Source organism: Felis catus, chromosome B3 (assembly GCF_018350175.1).
Source record: "Felis catus isolate Fca126 chromosome B3, F.catus_Fca126_mat1.0, whole genome shotgun sequence".
Lineage (NCBI taxonomy): Eukaryota > Metazoa > Chordata > Mammalia > Carnivora > Felidae > Felis > Felis catus.
The window spans coordinates 115,151,016-115,165,347 of record NC_058373.1 but is presented as its reverse complement, the minus strand read 5'-3'; the positions used below and the strand labels follow the sequence as shown (position 1 = coordinate 115,165,347).

The following is a 14,332-nucleotide window of genomic DNA, read 5'->3' as shown; positions in this document are numbered from 1 at the left end:
TTTAAAATACAATCCTCCCATCACATCATGGTGCTGATAAAAGGAAAAATGTCTTTAATTTGCAAAATGACTCCCAAGGTTCCTAACAAACAGCAGCTTTGAGGAACTCTGGCTCTGAAATGCCAACAAGAGACCCTCTCCGAAGCAAATGGCTTACTGTGAGATTACCTAGCTGATCCCCCACCCCTACCCCAGCAACAACATTGCTAAGGGGTACTGCTGCCCTTTTCTCCTTGTCTTCATATGCGAGATGCCAACACGGAAGTATTTGAGAATTACAGACTTATGAATTATGAATAACTCAGGCAGTATGCAGCCAACTCTACTCAGTATGTACTGAATTGAATCAAACAGAATCTAAGACTACAGAAGAAACAAGGCATACCTTCCAACCTTGAGTCTGTCTGAATTAACTAGCTGTGTGGCAGCAGAAGTGCAGACTGTAGCAACTGCTGCTAGAATCTGATCTTTCAACTTGGAAATTACGTCTTTGTATGCCAGGCCATGTCCTAAGTGCTTTATATATATACATTCTTATTTAATTCTTGCAACAGTCTTATGAAGTAGTCACTATTATCATGACCATTTTAGGGAAACATTGGCAGCGAGGTCAGAAAAATTATCCAGGGTAACACAGAGAGCTATGAGTAGGGGCCGTATTCAAAATATTCAAACCCAGGCAACTGGACTCCAAGGTCCACGCTTTTGATCAGACTACACTGCTTCTCTAAAAACAAGGAGTCAATAAAAAAAGAATGAAATGCTGCCCTCTGCAACAACATGGATGGATCTACAGGATATAATGCTAAGTGAAATAAGTCTTCTGAGAAAGACAAATACCATATCTCACTCGTAAGTGGAATTTAAGAAACAAAACAAGCAAACAAAGAAAAAAAAGAGAACAACAACAAAACCCCAAAAAACCTCAAAACACAAAAACAAAAACCAGACTCTTAACTACACAGAACAAACATACGGTTAACAGAGGGGAGGCGAGTGGGGGGTACAGATGAAATATGTGAAGGGGGGGGGGCGCCTGGGTGGCTGAGTCCATCAGCTGATCATGACTTCACCTCAGGTCATGATCTTGCAGTTCACAAATTCAAGCCCTGCATCGGGCTCTGTGCTGACAGCTCAGAGCCTGGAGCATGCTTCAGATTCTGTGTCTCCCTCTCTCTCTGCCCCTACCCTGCTCACGCTCTCTCTCTCTCTCTCTCAAAAATAAAAACATTTAAAAAAATTAAAAAGAAAGAGGTGAAGGGAATTACAAGTGCACTTACTGTGATGATCACAACAAATGTACAGAATTGTCAATCACTGTATTGTACACCTGAAACTAATATAACCCTGCATGTTCATTACACTGGAATTAAAAGCAACAAACAAGCAAGGGGCGGACCTGAAGGATAACAGATAGATGTTACCCTGAGCTGCATTAGTGACCTCAGTGCCACCACGAGAACTGCAGGTGGTATTTACTATTTTAAGGTGTTTATGAGTTGAATCCTATGCCACCTGACAAGAGACAGCTATGTGAACAAATGCTAGGGGACAATCCTTTTTTAATAATTATAATCTAGGGCTCCTGGTTGGCTCAGTTGGAAGACCATGCATGCGACTCTCAATCTTGGGGTTGTGAGTTTGAGTCCTACATTGGGAGTAGAGATTACTTAAATAAACTTTTTAAATAAATAGTTATAATCTCACCCTTATCTTCTGGTACATTCAGATTTCATGCTTTACATTGGCTTCAGGTGAGGTGCACGAACAGGGCTAGGAGAGATCAGCAGCCAGCACCCCTCTCTTTCACCCAGCAGCATAAAAGGTTGTCTCTAAATGCTGCTGTCCCTCGGGGCCTCAACACTAAACACAAGGCCTGCCAAGGTCACTCCTGATCTGGCCACACTCCAGGGAACCAGTCATACTAGCACCAGCCACCTGGAATGGGAGTGAGGGCTGCTCATGCCCTCTGCAGGCTCACACTCCTGAGTGATGCAGAGGAAAGGAATCTCCCAGCGGGTAAGAGGTGATGAAAGGATTCATCTGCAAACCTACTAGAATAATTAAGAACTCTGGAAGCTGACCCTAGGTTGGTGTGTGTGTGTGTGTGTGTGTGTGTGTGTGTGTGTGTGTGTGTGTGTTTTAAGTGCCCTGTGGCCCCTTTTGCAGGAGTTGGGCAGGTAAGGGTAAAATCCTAGCTCACAAATTAGGCCAGGGTAGTAGGGCACCTTTGCTTCAAAGGTGGAATCTGTGCTTACTGAGAGCTTTAGCCCGACTGAGACCCACTTAGGTGTTCAGTTTGGTGGACTCCTGGTTTCTGTTCTTCAAAAGTTACAGTGCAAAGCTGATACCATGTGTTTGCAATGTTCTAAACATGGCACAACAATTAGCCTGAGGAGGGTAATTTCTCAATGTCTTTTTGAGACGCCAGGGTTCAGCAAGCCCTATAATGACCCATCCAGCCTCCTCCCACAATCCCCAAGTCTTTTTATAGTCACAGGTAATTACACCACGGAGAGATTACATCACTTCGTCAGCAGTGTTTACAACCGACAGGAAGATGCTCTGCGGATGTTTTGGGAACTACATCCTCATTTAGCAAACAATTTGCTGTGGTCCCTATTGTTCCTTTCCAAGAATAGAACCGCCCTGGTAAACTGTGTGCCTAAACTGGGAACCAAACAATCAAGGGTCCCAGTACATGAGAACAGAAACCACCACAGAGGCAAACACAGTAACCCAGAGATGACTCCTGCATCCTTTATCCAGGGGAGGAAACACAGATGGAGTCTTTCTTCCTCTGTCAAAAGAATCATCTGAAGGTTGCCCCGAGTGCTCCAACAGGGTGACACAAGAAATGGGTCTCAGAGAAGCCTGCTGCCACTCAGCACACGCAGTGTGGTGCTCAGCAGACCACGGGCAGCAAAGTTAGACAGACTCGGCACAAATCCCAGCCAGCTTCCCCACAGACAACTGCCTGTCTCTGAGCAGGTTATGTAACCTCTCTCTGCCTTAGTTTCTCATCTGTAAAATGGTTACATGACCACGCAGCTCACAGGCTTTCCTAAGGGCTTTAAATGGGATGACACACAGAGAGCCTGACACACAAATGATACTCTGTACATGTCAACTTCCTGCCTATTCTCACCTCTCAGCTCAGTGTACATTATCTCTGACTCCAGGTCCCTTCAGAGATGCAAGATGAGCCAGGGCCACTTGTCAACATCTCTCCAGCACATCAACATGAAGAGCCAAAGTCGTATCATACCCCTGAGAGCCTTGTTCTCAACGTTTTCCCTCTTCAGTGAACACTAACTGCCATGCTTTCTCACTCTGCTGCACAGAAATACAGATGAGATTTTAAAATGGCTTTAGGTGCTTGTGTGATGTTTAACATGGCCTAAAGTGTCATGGAAACACTCTTGGGCGGGGCGGGGGGGGGGGGGTGGAAATCAGAAACAAGTAAAATACTGAGTTTTCTCAGCAAATGCTCAGGAAAGGGAGAGAATGAAAATCAAAAGCTTTTTACATGAGTCAGCAAGCCAGCTGGGTTGAGACCATCAGACTATGGAAACATGAGCTTTCTGGAAGGCAAAGGGGTTTCCAGAAGTAACCAAAACTTCCTCAACTGGTCAAGTTTGACACCTCCTCCCAATTCCTTATCCCCAACACAATGACTTTGCATCTTCATTTTTTTTTTTTTAAAGGCAGCAAAGGATGTCATCTGCATAAAGTCTCCTGCCCAGCATGACTCAACAGTGGGTCACATACCAACCCTGTTGTTGTTATTATTTGGGAATTACACCACACATTTTATATGCCAGGTGCCCTCCAATCATTTTTATTAGTCTACACAACACCAACCTAACATCCTTAAGGATTCGATTTCTGTTTTAAAGGAGACACAAAGAGGTCAACTGATTTGCCTAAGGTCCTAAAGCAAGTTTCTTAAGATCCTGGGTAAAGGGAAGGAGTTGTGCGAGATCTGGGAAAGGCTGCTGCACAGCTGAGACCCTGATTCCTCTCTGGTTCAGGAAGAGAGGCAAGCTGTGTACTATGCATATAATTTTATTTTCAATTCTGGTCTTTTGCCTGCATGGTGTGACCACGTGTAAAGAGGTAAGATACTCTTCCTTCTGCTACTCCTCGAAAGGAAACTTCCAATGATTTTCCCCGTATCTGCTTAAGGAATGACCAAGGGGGAAGCTGGACCCACTGCCTCCCTAACACCTTCTCCATTATAACTCCAAATCCCAAACTGTAGATAAGAGAAACCAAGATGGAAAACTGAACTTGACCATGGCACAACTCTGCCCCAGAACTCTCAAGGGCCTGTTCCTACATGATTCTTTTCTTCTATACCTGAGCAATTATGACCAAGACGAAGGGTGACTGTGGAATTTGTAACCAGAGACTCTACAAATGAACTGCCCCCCAGAAGACACCCACTTACGTATGTCCGGTGGGAGTCTCACAGTTACGAGTGTGTATGTACACACAAAGACTAGAGCTCACTGGGTAACGAAGGCGGTGTATTTTATAAGCACCTCATTTTACAATGCCTCTGGAGTAAGTGTTCAAGTGCAGCCACAGGAGCAGGTAAGGTAGGCACGAAGAGGAAGAGGGGACTTTTTTTGAACTGGCATGCCTTTCCTCAACTTCAGGGTATCTGAGAGTTTTGGTTTCTTGGCAAGCTGCTTATGGCAGGCACAGCCATGCAGGTGTGCTACGGGTTTCAGGCCAAGGAGTGCGTGCCTTCTTCACCGAGAAGCCACTCCAGAGAGGGAAAAAACCAGCAGCAACTTGGTGCACTGGATCTAAGTAATGGTAAAACCCCTTCCACTGCCTGCATCCTGCTCTGTGCCAGTACACATGTTTTATGGGAAGGAGAAAAGACTTGGGGGGTTGGGGGTTGCAGGGAAGGGAGGATTCTTTGCAGATGGGGGAGGGAAAAAAAAGCTACAGAGCCAACTTTTCCATCCTGCTCTGAGCCCACACTACAGACATACATTTTTCCACACTGGAGAATAATAATCCCTTTATCCAGCCAGTCTGAAACCATCAGTTCCTGATAATTGAATTCAGACCTTGGGTGGAAAGTTGGGAAGGTGTGGGTAGTTGGAAAATGGGGTGGGAAATGGGAGGAGGCAGGGGTGGAGCCCATCAAAAGAAGGGTGGCAGTAGGCGGAATGGCTTAATGAAGCTAAGGAAGTTAGAGGCCTCAGACACCAAAGGCAGACATTCTGCCCTAAAATTGCCAGGTCACATGACCAGACAGCTCCCCTAGTGGAGCCTTGGAAGAAGGTGGTCTTGGTAGCATACTAGGTTTTAGGTCAGGTTCTGGAGCCTGGGCCCTAGGACCCTGGGCAAGTGCATGACCTCTAAAATCCTAGCTCTGACAGTTATTCCATTCATGCACATACTTATTGAGCACTCTTTGTTTGCGTCTAGGGGTAGGGTGGCAAATCTCTTCTAGAAAGGGTCCAATATCTTAAAGTCTAGGCTTTGGGGTGAAACAGTCTATGTCACAACCATCCAACACTGCCACTGCAGCACAAACACAGCCATATTTATATTCATAATTATAAAGAATAAACATTGCTATGTTCCAATAAAACTTTATAGGCACTGATATGTGAGCTCACAATTTTTATGTATCGTGAAATATTATTCTTTTGATTTTTTTCCCCAATCATTTAAAAATATAAAAACCATTCTTGGCTCACAGGCCATACAGAAGCAGCAGGAAGGATTCAGTCCATGGACTGTCACTTGCCAACATCTGCTCTGGAGATACAGTGGTGAATAAGGCAGGATCTCTATATTCTATGGCTCTGTGACTACAGCTTCTAGAGGCCTCCTCTGGCTTTGGCTTATATGCCCTGCAAACGTAAGCCCTGCTTCATCTGGTTGCACAACTGGTGCAGTCTGGCCTTCTTTACCTTTGAAATCTCATATATAGTCATGATGCCTACGTTGTGGGGTCTCAATTATTAGTAGTGGCCTCCTTAGTTGTGCCAGGGGCTCCTCACAGCCAAAGAGGTGTTATGCTTTGTGGGAAAGGTTTAAGTGTCAGAACAGAGTAAAGAAGAGGCAGAAGAGGAAATCTGTACGTGCGTGGTGGAAAAGACTATAATGCAACAACAAATGGGTAACTGTTTTTCTCAACAATTCAGAAGAAAAAGCTTAGATGAGACTGCACTATTATCTTCACGTGTCACGTAAGCGGGTGGCAGGGGTTGATAGAAAAAGAATGAGAGGGGGCGCCTGGGTGGCTCAGTCGATTAAGCACCTGACTCTTGATTTCTGTTCAGGTCATGATCTCATGGCGCATGGGCTCTGCACGGACAGCACAGAACCTGCTTGGGATTCTCTCTATCTGCCCCTGCCCTGCTCACGTTCTCTCTTTCAAAATAAATAAATAAACTTAGAAAAAATAATCAAGTGTTCAAAAGAAAGAATGAGAAAGATCACTGTATGGGGACTCTATGTGCCACACTGCTCTCATCCTTCAAGTCCCCTTCCAGAATCTACCTGAGATCCCTCTCCAGGGAATGCTGTCCAAAGAAAACTGCCGTATTAATGTATCTAATGAAGACTGGTAGGGGCCCCACTACTGTTGAGTTCATTCATAATTAGTTGAGACCCCTACTGGTACTTGCAGATACAGAGGCAGGTTCTCTAGCGTCACCCAGAGGCCTATGGTACACATCAAAATATGTGCTTTCTAAAAAGGACGCCAGGTCGAGAGGACCACATGAAGAGAACCTAAGAAGGGTCTTCAGAGCACAGCAGAAGCCAACAAGGATCAAGCTCATGGCTACATTTCTAGCCACTGCTACAGCTCTTGCAGCCCATCAGCTTCAACCAGAAAAGTCCGTAGAATTATGAAAGTATAAACTGAGAGAAGTGGATAGGACCTTAAAGGTATCCGGGTCAACCCCCCTCATTTGATAAATGGAGAAACTAAGCCACAGAATGCCTAAGTGGCTTGTCCAGGATCACGAAGTTTATAGTGTCAGTGACCAGGTCCTGCTTTCATTAAGTTACAACACCTCAACTTTGTACTTATTCTGAGAAAAAAACATAAAAAGACAAGAAACACACAATAAGCTAACAATCATTAAGTGCTTGCTGTGCTATCTCAGACAATCTTCACCCCCCTCCCCCCCCAGGGTAGGTACTACTTTTATCCGATTCTGTAGCTGAGAGGTAAGGAGATCTGCTCAGGTCGCAGAGCCAGCAATGGGACTGGACCCAGAACACAGGCAGTCTGATTCCCAAACCTGCACCCTGCTGAATATCGTGTTCTGAATCCCTCCATCCTGCCTGGTGACTCCAGCTGCGGGGGGGGGGGAGGGGAAGGGGCGACAATGTCAGCCCAGCAGTTTCCTACACACCCGTCTCCCAGGTGACTCAAGAGGCCCCTTAATGCCACACCCCCAGGCCTGGCCCCCGGCTATACCACGGCACAAAAGCCCACCTCCACCCTCTTCTCTCCCTGCAACTTCCCACTAGATGGACAGTGCCCTACCCCAGCCTTTGGGAGAAACAATGGTACTGAGTCTTTTCCCTCCCACACAGAGGCAGTCGGGGACCCACCTGAGGCAAGTCCGTCTCCAAGGAGGGTGCTAAGGATCACCAGTGGAAGGAACACTCCATGTCCCGCGGAGGCCACGGCCAACGCTGAGGTGCTCTTTGGTGTTATCCTGCCATGGCACATCTTTTATCCGTCCAAGTTATTTTAAAAAGAAAAAATTTAAAAGCCAGAAGAATTCTAAAGTCAGCCACGGGTAGATTTACCTATAAAAAACAAACAAACAGAAAACAAGGACATAAGTGAAAACTTTGGCCCTAAGTTAGCTGCAAGTAGGCACCGTAGCAAGGAAGCCATAATCACATACAAAATGCTAGTAACTGAATTCCTGCTGCCAGAAGGGACAGGCACATAAGTGGCTTTTCAACTCCTATGTGGGGAAATGCCCAGGCCTGCAGCAAGCCATCAGTGTCAGCATCTAGGAGCCAGATCCTCGCTCTAGGACGAGGAGACCAACACAAGCTCACCTGGAAATCTGTCAGGCATGGCAGAACTTTCAGCAACTGCCCAGGCTCTGCCCCCACCGCCTCCAACAGAGAAGAGGAGAGAGAGGCAGCTGTTGACACAGATGCTACACCCCTGAGTCAGGCTTTGCCTTTGCCATTTGGACTCAGAGCGAGTTCAACCGACCGAAAGGAAAAAAAAAATAGAGAACACGTGTCTTAAAGGGAGAAATACACCGCCTAGAGAAGGAATGCAGCTGCGGGAGCCAAGGGCCCACGGCTAGGCTTGCTCAGCTGCCAGAGGCCGGATGAGCCCCTGAGGATCTGACGCTGACTCCACAGCCATGAATCTCAAAAATGGACCAATTACTCCAGGCTCACCTGACACACCTGTGACCCCAAGAGGCCACACTTGCTGGGTGTCCCTGACAAGGACTGGGAGAGGATGGGCTGTGACTGTTAATTAGCACCCCCACCCACTCTAGTTCAGACGATGACTTCAGAAGAGTAGGAACCAGGGTCTTTAAAAAATATATGTATCAGGGGTTAAGACTTTAAGGGATTACTTTCTACAAGCCTTCAGAGAAGCAGCTGAGTTGATGATGATACATTATGATATGGGCCCTATTACATTTTAGTTCAGTCATTTGATTTTATTTACCCTAGTTTATAACAAGTATTCCAAATAATAAGATTATACTCCCTTTTTAAATTCCATACACACCTCCTTCTCCATTAATAAGGCTTTATGTAAATAGATAAGGGAGCCTGCCATCTACAACCCTAATAAAGGATGCCTCTGAGACTCTGCCAGGGATATTAAACAGACCTGCCTTTAATCCATGTCTGAAGCCTTGACTCAGGCCTACATCCCCTTCTAAAGAGAGTTACTGCAAACAGCAACAGGAGCTACCTCAGCACGAAGGAAAAGCAGCTAGCAGGGCCTTCAATGAGCATGAGCTAGCCACTGGGTCCTTACTCACTACCCCTAAATAGCTGTGACTGTAGCAGTCTTCTGTCCACAGCTTTTACCCAGACTCCAACTTGAGCCTTTAAAGCTGTAGAAAAGGGATGGTTCATGAAGAGGTCTAGGGGTGGAGTCTGTAAGTGACCCAAAACAGTACACAAAACCGTGTGTGTGTAAATGTGTGGAATGTGTATATATTTATGTGGCTAAGGACAGCAGAGTTAGAATGCCAGAATTCCAATCTGTGTCCTCTATTATGACCATGTGGCCAAATCACTCTCTTAGCCTCAGTTTCCTCATCTGTAAAATGGGAGCAGTAACCATACGTCTTCATTGGTTTGATGTAAGGATTAGGATCAGACAAAGCACTTGGCAGTTCCTGGCACTTTGCCAGTACTCAGTAAATACTGCCTGCTGTTGCTGTTGTAATTAGTAATAAGGCTGAGCTGCAGAGACCTTAGAGGTCATCAGGCTTTACCTCCTCATTCAGCAGATGCCAAAACCCAAGGTCAGAAGAGGTTCAACAGTATGTCCAGTTAGCAATGGGTGCTGTCATTTTTGATTCATCCACAGCAGGTATTTGTACCAGGCAGTCATCACCCCCTGAAGGCAACATTGAGAATAACACCTGGTTGGGCCACATTACAGCACGTGCACAACAAATATTTCTATAGTGAATGGATGGGACTGGATCAGAGTGGTGCTTAGGTGTTCTGTGCACAAGTGAAGGTAACCAAGAGAGACTCCCCAGAGGAGGTGATGGCTGACTGCTAGTGCATATGTTTAGTGAAAAAGAAGGTACCAAATACAAGTGGAACAGAACAATGGGAGCACAGCACGCTTGGCAGAGGCTAGAGTTAAGGGCTAGGCCAAGGAGGTTAAACTTTACCCTGAAAACCATGTACAGCTTAGAGGATCACAAACAGAGGAGTTATAAGACCAAATTCATTTAGGACGAGCACTGTGGCAAGGATTTTAGAGGAGGGGAAGTGGGGGGCATCAAGTGGTAAAGGATCTTAAATTTAGCATCATTAATGTGGAGCTCTTTTGAGGGCAATTTGACAATATCTGTCACATATTCTCTAACCTATCAGTTCTACTTCTAGAATCCGTCCTCAAAAATCGCATGAGCAATGATATAGATGCAAGATAGTCACTGAATTCTTTGTACTGGCAAAAGACTGAAGTGAGGCAAGTTAAACAAGTGGTCATACACACACCTAACAAAATACCATGTACTGGTCTAAAAAGAGTTAGGCAGGAGGTGCCTGAGTGGCTCAGTCGGTTAAGCATCCAAATCTTGATCTCAGCTCAGGTCTTGATCTTAGTGTCCTGGGTTCAAGCCCCGTGATGGGCTCCACGCTGGGTGTGGAGCCTACTAAAAAAATTAAAAAGAACTAGGCAGGTCTAGTCTGTCCTCATATATGAAATGACTTCCACAATCAGTACATGAAGAAAGCCACTTGCGAGGCTGCGTGTATTTTTAAAGGGGACACACACACACACACACACACACACACACACACTCTTGCATGCCATGAAAATCTCTGCCTGGAATGATGCACAAGAAATCGGTAGCTAATAATTGCCTTCAGGGTGGAGAAGTGAGCAATTAATAGGGAAATAACTCGTTTTTCGTCCTATGTATTCCTTTTTAATGTCCTTGAGTATACTGTACCTTGTGCATGCATTACCTATTCAAACAGATAAAATGTAAAATAAAATTAATGTAGCCACGTGTTCCAGTAGACCACCTGTCTCCTCCCTCAACATACGGACTGATGTTCAAATAAACCTGATTGCTCCTCCTGCCAGGAATATAGTCACTCTTAGGGCTCAGCACAAGAGTCACCTGGAGGAATTCTTTTCTGACACTTCACACCACACCCACCTCCAGTAGGACTAACCCCCTCTTATTCCCAAAGTGTCTTGAGCACCCTGCTAGGACTGTACCTCTAACAGGTTAATGCGTCTACATGTTTATCTGTCTCACCTCACCAGACTCAAAGCTCCTTGAAGGCAGTGAACAAATGCCTGCCAAACTCACGAATACTGTGGGGAGGAGCCAATATAGAATTAGGAAAAAGATACACAAATAGGAGCTCCTGTTTTGTCTTATTTGAGAGAAACAACAGACTCCTCCCCCTGACTTAAGCAGCTCCCTGGGCCAAAGGACCAATTCCACCACGAAGCCTAACACCTGATCAAGTGCATGACAGATGGGGTAGTGACGATGGGGGCTTTGCAAAGAAGAGAAAAGATGAATAGAGAATAGAGGGTAGTCAGTGGGAGTGTCTACTTGCAAGGCTAGGCCAAGAGTTAGTGCTTCAGAAACAATACAGAGAAAAGCGAAGCCCTGTGACCCCAGGATATTGCTCAGAATGGGAGAACCTGGCTACTGTGGAGAAAAGGTCACACTATACATATCTAATCATTTTAAGAAGGCATCTGCTTTAAACACAGAATTAAAAAATAAAATAAAACCTGGACTTGAACTGTGGCTTTAGAGCAAGTGAAAAGAAAAACATTTCAGAAAAAATTAACTAGATATTCATTATCCCTAGAGAAATACATGGAGGAGTAGGAGGAGGGGAAGGGGAAAGAGGAGGAAGAAGAGGAAGGAGGAGGAGGAAGAGGAAGTAGATCCTGGTTGTCTGGGCTGGGGGAGGAAGGAATGCGGAGTTAGTGTTTAACAAGTACAAAGTTCCGTTTTTGCCAGATGCCAAGAGTTCTGGAGACGGACGGCGGTGATGGTTGCACAACAGTGGGGATGCGCTTAATGTCACTGACCTGCATACTTACAACTGGTTTAAGATGATTGATTTCATTTTATGTGTATTTTACCACAAAAAATATTGGAAAAAAGTTATGATTAAAGAGGAGCCTGGAACTAAGCCTCGTCTTTTTTTTTTTTTTTTAATTTTTTTTTCAACGTTTATTTATTTTTGGGACAGAGAGAGACAGAGCATGAACGGGGGAGGGGCAGAGAGAGAGGGAGACACAGAATTGGAAACAGGCTCCAGGCTCTAAGCCATCAGCCCAGAGCCTGACGCGGGGCTCGAACTCACGGACCGCGAGATCGTGACCTGGCTGAAGTCGGACGCTTAACCGACTGCGCCACCCAGGCGCCCCTAAGCCTCGTCTTTAAAGATGGCACTTATCCACCCTCACAAGGCATGTCACATTTAAACTTAGAGGTAAGAAGAGAGAAGAAAGAAAAGAGAAAGCCTGAGGCTGCATGTCAGTCCCATCTCTGCCACTAAACAGCTGGCTGGTCATGAAGGCTCCCTGGCTTCCATTTGCACATCTAAGAAAGGCTCTACGGTCTCTCTCAGCCACAGAATTCTCCAAACATCCAAGCTTCTCTGTGTATCACACAACCCTTCCTCCAGCAGCCAGTTTCCCCTGGCTCCTGGCTACACTCCTCTACGGGGTGTAGAGGAGTCATGGAAAGTCTGCATTCCTCCTTTTCTGATAATCTTTCCTGGGACCATGGCTGCACCCCAACAGTGTGTGGTAGAAAGAGACCCCATGAGCTAGAATGTCAGCCCCTCAAGGTCAGTGTCTGGTCTTTCCCCCTCAGTGAACTCAGAACATTAAAAGCAGGGTGACTGTGCTCTGCTGAACGTCATGAACACTCATTTCCTGTTCAAAATGATCCTCTATGACGATCCATGGCTCTGATTTGGGGAAGCCACTTACCTCATTTTTGCCTCTGTTACCTCATCTCTGCCTTGTTTCCTCATCTATAAAACGGGGTTGTTGCTTGCTTTAAATATCTCCCTACTCTCTAATGAGGCTCAAAAAGGACAAAATACAAAGGACAGCTCTATAAACTGAAAAGACTCAGGTCCTTCTATCTACAGTTCTGGCCTAGAAGCCAACACAGCAGAGGTCTGAGAAACTGCTCATAAAAAATGACGATGAAAACAGGACAGGCTTCTGGAGTAAAGGACAACCTGTAACATGAACCCAAAGTTCACGTGGTTTGCGTATCGTTGCCATAGACGCTTCCAGGTTAACCAAAGAGCCTGAAAAGATTAAAGGTGTCCTGAGAGTCACCTTCAAAAATGGCTCACAGACTAGGGAAGCAGCAGCACCAGGTGGGGCCAGCCATGAAACCACCACAGCACCCTGTCCCCAAGACAGCTGAGGGCCCAGACCTCCTCAGCCCATGTGCCTGGTTGCCTTGGGGCCTACCCCTGGAGAATGTCACAGTCCTCCTGGAGTGGCAGGGTCATGTCACACTCTACTGATCTCTCCTTTGTGAGACAAGAGTCCTGACTCTGTCAAGCTTGGCTCCCAGGTGCTAAGTACGTTTCTCTACAGTTCTAGGAGATCAGCCTCAGTCTCCATGTAATTGTCAGGAATGATTATTTCCTAAACTATGACCCATCTCTCCATTAGTTAAGAGAGGAAACTAGATGGGTAAAACCAACAAAATCCTTTTCTTGCCTCAGATCTAGCTGGGAAAGAAGATGGTGGTAGTAGACAGTCTGGAACAAGAAAGTCTGGTTTTTTTCCATGAACCGACTTCACCAACCCCAGTGCTGCTACGTGACGGTGGAAGACAAAGAATAGTTCATGAAATGTGACCAGAATTTAACCAGTTAATTACCTTTCAGAGTGTAAAGATAGGAAGTCCTAACTCTGCAAAGTCCAAAGTCTCCCAGACGGTTTGATAAGAAAAGTGGCTAACGTGCCAGGGAGGCCTCTCTTCCTGCTCCCTTTCTTCTCTTCCATGTCTCCCCCACTTCCCTCCCACTCACCCTGAAATAGCTAGGCCACGGCAGCAAAAGACATCTAAACGTTTATCAGATCCTAATGCTTCCCACTCTTGCTTCCAAAATGAAAAAATGAAGTTACTTCTGGATGTCTTTAGTTTACTTTTCCCCCCTGTGACTCCTTCCAATCTTGCTAACCCCTGTATCTTCCCCTTCCTTTTGTGCCACTAACATGTGAGGGCCTCAACAGGCACAAACTCCTCCACTGGACTCGAAGATCTGTGACAGCCAGAACGGTACCTCATCCATTTCCTTTTCATCTCCAGCTCCAAAGCCCAAAAGACACAAACTCATTAAAATTCACCTCCTAGAAATACCAAAATAACCCTCAGCTTTCCTCATAAGCCACCTAAACCAGAATAGGGTAGGTTTAGCAGTTTTTCTGAATCACCTTGATATTCTTTGTATCCTTGTCTGGCTTCTCCAGAAGCTACATCCTCTTGTTGTCACACTTTCCCCCTACCGTATTCATCAGGCTGCAGACAGCAGGACATCAGCAGACACACTGCCCCCACCCTCATCCTAAGCCTTCTCTTTAACA

General features: G+C 45.7%; 1 protein-coding gene across 4 annotated transcripts in view; it reads right to left on the bottom strand.

Moving 5' to 3' along the window:
- SUSD6 (sushi domain containing 6) overlaps positions 1-14,332 on the bottom strand; it is a 98,758-nt gene that overhangs the window by 44,702 nt on the left and 39,724 nt on the right. For 2 of the 4 annotated variants that reach the window (XM_006932941.5, XM_003987778.6), the window contains exon 2: positions 7,603-7,803. In XM_006932941.5, the coding sequence (XP_006933003.1) occupies positions 7,603-7,723 (121 nt within the window). In that variant the 5' untranslated portion in view covers positions 7,724-7,803. Of the gene's footprint in view, positions 1-7,602; positions 7,804-8,064; positions 8,216-9,485; positions 10,310-14,332 lie in introns of those variants that run through there. The other 2 variants (XM_045060128.1, XM_019833204.3) reach the window with 2 other exon arrangements.